Source organism: Heptranchias perlo, chromosome 27 (assembly GCF_035084215.1).
Source record: "Heptranchias perlo isolate sHepPer1 chromosome 27, sHepPer1.hap1, whole genome shotgun sequence".
Classification (NCBI taxonomy): Eukaryota; Metazoa; Chordata; class Chondrichthyes; order Hexanchiformes; family Hexanchidae; genus Heptranchias; species Heptranchias perlo.
The window spans coordinates 18,309,867-18,315,310 of record NC_090351.1 but is presented as its reverse complement, the minus strand read 5'-3'; the positions used below and the strand labels follow the sequence as shown (position 1 = coordinate 18,315,310).

General features: G+C 38.4%; 1 protein-coding gene across 1 annotated transcript; it reads left to right on the top strand.

The window, feature by feature from the left end:
- The first annotated feature begins 237 nt into the window (after positions 1 to 237).
- LOC137344687 (G-protein coupled receptor 37-like 1) lies at positions 238 to 5,115 on the top strand. The gene is made up of 2 exons (XM_068007824.1): positions 238 to 1,373; positions 3,528 to 5,115. Exons 1-2 carry the CDS (start codon positions 567 to 569, stop codon positions 4,332 to 4,334), a joined length of 1,614 nt encoding a protein of 537 aa, XP_067863925.1. The 5' UTR covers positions 238 to 566; the 3' UTR covers positions 4,335 to 5,115.
- The last annotated feature ends 329 nt before the right edge of the window (positions 5,116 to 5,444 follow it).

Here is a 5,444-nt window from a genome sequence, read left to right as displayed (position 1 = left end):
GCAGGGATTCAGATCAAATTTGAAAAGAGCGAAACTGAGAAAAAAAAAATGATAGTCGGTTCCTAAGAAAGCAGTAAAATGACCTTTGAAAGCTGCATTTAAATCATTCGTAAACTCACTTTGCTTAAAAACCCAATTATAAGCCACCTTGAGAAAGGTCCTTTTGTGAAGTATTCATTCCCACCGGCAGGGGGCAATTAAAACCTTCTCACTGTGTTGCATCCTTTATATACACGAATGTTGGGGAAAACATCAAGAAGATCGAAAATAACGAGAGTTTGAGGAGAGCTGAGTGCTGGGACCTCCACTTTGTAAGACGCTGATCAATGCACTGAGTTGGAGAGAGAGAGTTTTGATGTAATAACTCCAGAGCTACTTTGCAGACCAACATTTTCAACAGTGACCGTCGGAAGAATTTACAGCCCCTTCAGACAAGAAAAATAATTTGCGAGTCATCAAGTGGGTGGATTTTCCAAAAGGAGAGAATTCCGTTGCGTTCAGTCGGTTGTAAATCTGCTGACACCGTGTCGTTGTGCCGTTTACTTTTCGGTCGGAAAGGGAGGGAAATGTCCATCTCTCTTGCTGTTTTGTTTCTAGTTCATTTCTCTGTCCTAGGATCGACAACCATTGGCAACTTAAAGGGGCACCATGGCCTGACGACAGGTAAGAGTGAAAAGATGAGTAACTTCCAGCTGAAAAGTCAAGAAAACAAACGAGAAGTTGGCGCTGAGATGCCACTTGGAGATAAACTGAATGTTACAGGTGCACCAAACACCAGCTTGGATCCAGAAAAGATGAGATCAGGGCAAATAATGCGGAATATAATCATCTTTCCAAAAAATCCGGAGCAAAGGGCAAGGCGAGGGGCAGACGAAAAGGGCAAAGTTATCCCTGAAAAGGCAACAGTCGTGTCGCTACAAAACAAACCCGTGGAGCCTTCCAATTTCCAACCAACTCATTTCCAAATAACTTCCAAGATCCCCCTTCCTTCGTTCACAGATGAACAGGTGCAGGTGCAAGAGGAAGATACACGTGGAGTTCTCGGTGGGCAAGTTAACGAAGTGGAGACAACAGCAAAGAGACTTCAGTTAGAGAACACACTCTACCCTGTCACTGACAGCACTTACAGTGCTTATGCGGTCATGCTTCTCTCTTTGATCCTTTTTGCCGTTGGGATCATTGGGAACCTGGCCGTGATGTGTATCGTTTGTCACAATTATTACATGAAGAGCGCCTGGAACAATATTCTGGCTGGCGTGGCTTGCTGGGACTTCTTAGTCATCTTCTTCTGCCTGCCGGTGGTCATCTTTAACGAGATTACCAAAAAACGGCTGCTTGGGGACATCGGGTGCAAGGTCGTACCGTATCTGGAGGTAAGACCCGTTGAAGCCATGCCTTTTCAGGGGAAGGATTCTTCATGCAGATTTCCTCCGTTCGGTATTTCTGGCGTTAAACAGCTTCTTTTCGAAATGCAGACTAGAGAAAACCACAAGGGTATTTAGCAGGTGTGGGCACAGTGTCCAGAGAGCGAGTCTTACCCCTTGTCTGCATCAGTCAGGGTTTCATAAACATTAGGATTACCGACCAACCCAGCTGTATGAAAATATAAACACTAACTAAAATATATATTTATATTTCATCTTAAAATTACACCACTCTGTCTTCTCTAAAACTTTTAATTCCCCGAATTGTCAAGTGAAAGCGCCAGTGTGGATTTTAACGTTTGGTGTATTTTTGAAAGTTGTTTGAAATGACTGCTATTTTGGTGGGACTTGACGAGCATCGAATATTACTTTATAAAACGGACACATTTATCAGATATTGTTAATTCGGGATTAGATAGCTGGTTCATAAGAAAATATCAGGTAATCCGCATGATTTTTTTAATGAAACTCAATTTAACTAATACAAATATTGGCAGGTTAAACAGCGGGACTAACTATGTAGGTAGTATTTCTTTACTTTTCAAAGAATATTTATACTTTTCAAAGGCTTTTTGCCACTTTTAGTAATTCCATGGTATTGTAATAATTTTAACAATGCCACAAAACTCATGTTCTGCTGCCCAGATAATATCAATGTAAGACTGTGTCAATGTTGTTTTACAGTATCATGCAAACTTGTGATTTATTTTTCCTCTTTGGCCTTTTACAGATCATAGAAATGTAGTAAACACCAACATTTGTATGCTACTAAAATGTGAGTGCAGCAGTGTTTACTGTTGGTGGCCATGCCAGATAAACAGTAAAATTCATACGTGAAATTAAATCCTTCTTCATCAACATCAGCAACAAGGAAAGATCAGAGCAGCGTACATATGATGGAGATAAAAATAATCTTTGTATAAATGCTGAATGTATGACAGAGACTTGGAAGTCCTATGTTAGCACAGTGGTAGTCCCCTTGTATTTTAAATTAAGCTAAATAGATATAAGCACTTTCTTTAAGGATCAGCTGCAGGAAGTTTGGATAAGCTGATTAGTACAAGTTCAAAGGATGCAGTATATTTTAGAAGTTAATTTAGTTTAAGAGTTTTGGCATTTTGCTTTGCTTATGCAAATACTAACTATGAGAAAGATGCGACTGTTCTTAGTTACCACAACAGTGGTGCATTGTATGTAACATGATGCCAGATACATGAGGTTGGGGGGGGGAGAAGAGATGACTTTTTTTAAAGGGTCAGCTAAGGCCAGTGTAGAGAGGCTGATGCATATTTAAAGACTGCAATTTTTTAAAAAATAAATGTTTTATAGTTTTACTTTTTGAAGGATCGAGCTAAATGCTGACATTGCTTCCAGAACCAACTGTTTAAATCAAAATGGTGAGAATGATATGATTCTCTCTTGTGACTGACTGGACAGTTCAGCGTTATAATGCCCCAAGTGCGCTTTAAAACACTGACTGCAATTCCTGTAAATTTAGGTGCATTGCTGGGCCAGACTATATGCCGTATACTGCAGGAATGAGAAACTGCACAAAAAGAGAATATCCAGCACTTTAATAAAAGATTAAGATTATTTTCTATCATTTTACATCTTTTTAAAATTAAGGATGTTACAATATTGTGTTATGACAATAAATTCCAATATGCAACATGCATGTTGATAATGCAACATGCTTTCCCTGCCATCGTACAGAAAATTACTAGATTTTATATTGTTTGGTGCATATGTTTTTATTCATTTAACTATGATTTAGACAGTGATCCAGTTAAATGCATTATACTATATCATGATGTTTTAAATGGTAATTTTACTAATACTATAGGCACAGACTTATTTAATATTGACTGTTTAAATAAAAATTATAATTTGTTATTTCACAGAACGATCAAATATGTTTTTGAAGTTTTAACTTTTGCTTTTTATTATTTAACATGGATGTTTGCAGAACGGCTGCTGTGTTTGCCTACATAATTAAAATCACATTGTACTTCAAAAGTGCATTGTGAAGTTCTTTGAGATGTTTCAATAAGAGGGCATTATATAAATGGTATCCTTTTTAAATTAATATATTTTCATTTCTAGGTCTCTTCTCTTGGGATCACCACGTTTAGCCTGTGTGCATTAAGTATCGACAGGTTTCGTTCAGCAACAAGCACACAGTCACAAATTAGGCTGATAGAAAGTTGTCCCTCTATTGTGGCCAAGATGGCAGTCATCTGGATAGGATCTATGCTACTGGCACTCCCTGAAGTCCTTCTCTGGCAACTGAATCAAAAGACCTCTGTTGTCTCCGGAGTCATCACTGACTACTGCATCATCAAAACGTCTTTGAATCTCCCTGAGCATATCTATGGACTTGCGCTGACCTATGAGAATTCCAGGATGTGGTGGTACTTTGGCTGCTACTTTTGCTTGCCCATCATCTTCACAGTGACTTGCCAGTTGGTGACGAGACGGATAAGAAACACTGACAAGAAATCTGACCTCAAAATGACTTCTCAACATGCCCAGCACGAAAGTCAAAGGAACTACACCTTGATTGGCCTAACCATCCTCTATGGCTTCTGCATCATCCCTGAAAATGTTTGCAACATTGTGGTGACCTACACATCTCCTGAAATCTCCAAGGAGACCATTGACTTACTCAGCATCATTAATCAATTCTTCCTGTTCTTTAAGTCCTCTGTCACCCCAGTGTTGCTTCTCTGCCTCTGTAAGCCTCTGGGCCGAGCCTTCATGGATTGCTGTTGCTGCTGCTGTGATGAATGTGCTCCAGAGGCCTCAGGAAGTGATGTTCACGACAGCAAGCTGAAGACAGAAATGGCATCCATTTTCTGTGATAATCCCAAGGAAACACCAACAATGATGGCTCTAGGTACCCAATGTTAATAACAATCCTTTACATTCAGCATGAATCATTAAGGCTCAACAGTGAAGCATGCCCATCATCAGCTTTTAACAGTCAGTTAATTCCTTTGCTTATCTGTGTACACCAGTAGGTTCTTTTTACTGCCTGCATTGAATTAGTAAATTAGTTAGCTCCGGTAAGTACTTGCCGTGTCAACAATCCAGAGCAGTATATGAATAACCAGTTTTTCCTTGCTGAGCTTAGGCTTTATTTTAGGCTGTTAAACCATAAAAAAAACAATTTTTTTAATGAAATGAATTTAAAAAGTATTAAAAAGAACCTGTTACAGCAAAATACTAGTAATATATCCATGTAGCACAAGTGTTCCTATGGTAAATCTCTGGAAGATCACAGTAAAGTATATCTAATGTTCTAACAAAATCTTTCAATTTAAAACATGGATGATTGCTTTGCTAAGCCACTTTTACTCCTGACTTATTGCCTTTATATTGAGATCCCCAATTACATATAGAACACTTCCCTTTATGGTTAACATGTCTGTAGTGTATGAAATAACCTTTAATATTCTCCTAATCTCTAGATCTGTATTTTTTATAAGTCTTGTGTTCTGAAAGTCCTACAGTGTACAGAAAGTATTGTTCAGACACAGCTACCTAGATTTTATAAAACTGTTAGATAAATAGCTGTTTTTATAGTCACAGTATTATATGTGAAGAGGCACCAGCTGCTGTGTAACTGCACAACAGGGATATACTTTGTTAGTTCTATTGTGTTGGCCTAGCATTGTCAAATAAAAATGTGAATAGATCTTTTTGGTTTCCAACACACGCAACTGTGCTTTTGTTTTATTTCACAAAATCTCATTTATTTATTTTACTTTATATCCCAAACAAGAATTTCCTATTGGGATACTCATGCTGCATATCCTTTGTCAGTGCAAATCGGTTTTCACATTGCACCGACGTTAAAAGGCATAGTTTAACTGCAAACTGCCAGTACTAAACAGGGAGAGAACCAAGTATCTAGAACAGCGTGGGACTACCTATGCAAGGTAGTTTAAAACCACTGTGCTTCACATCGATTGCAGGTATAACTACAACTTGTGCAAAGCCAAATCCTCAGGTTTCAGA

Bases quoted from the DNA above. Each gene is read 5' to 3' on its own strand.
- LOC137344687 (XM_068007824.1), top strand. From the start codon at position 567: ATGTCCATCTCTCTTGCTGTTTTGTTTCTAGTTCATTTCTCTGTCCTA. The intron at 1,374-3,527 runs GTAAGACCCGTT...TTTCATTTCTAG, and splicing joins AGGTCGTACCGTATCTGGAG to GTCTCTTCTCTTGGGATCAC.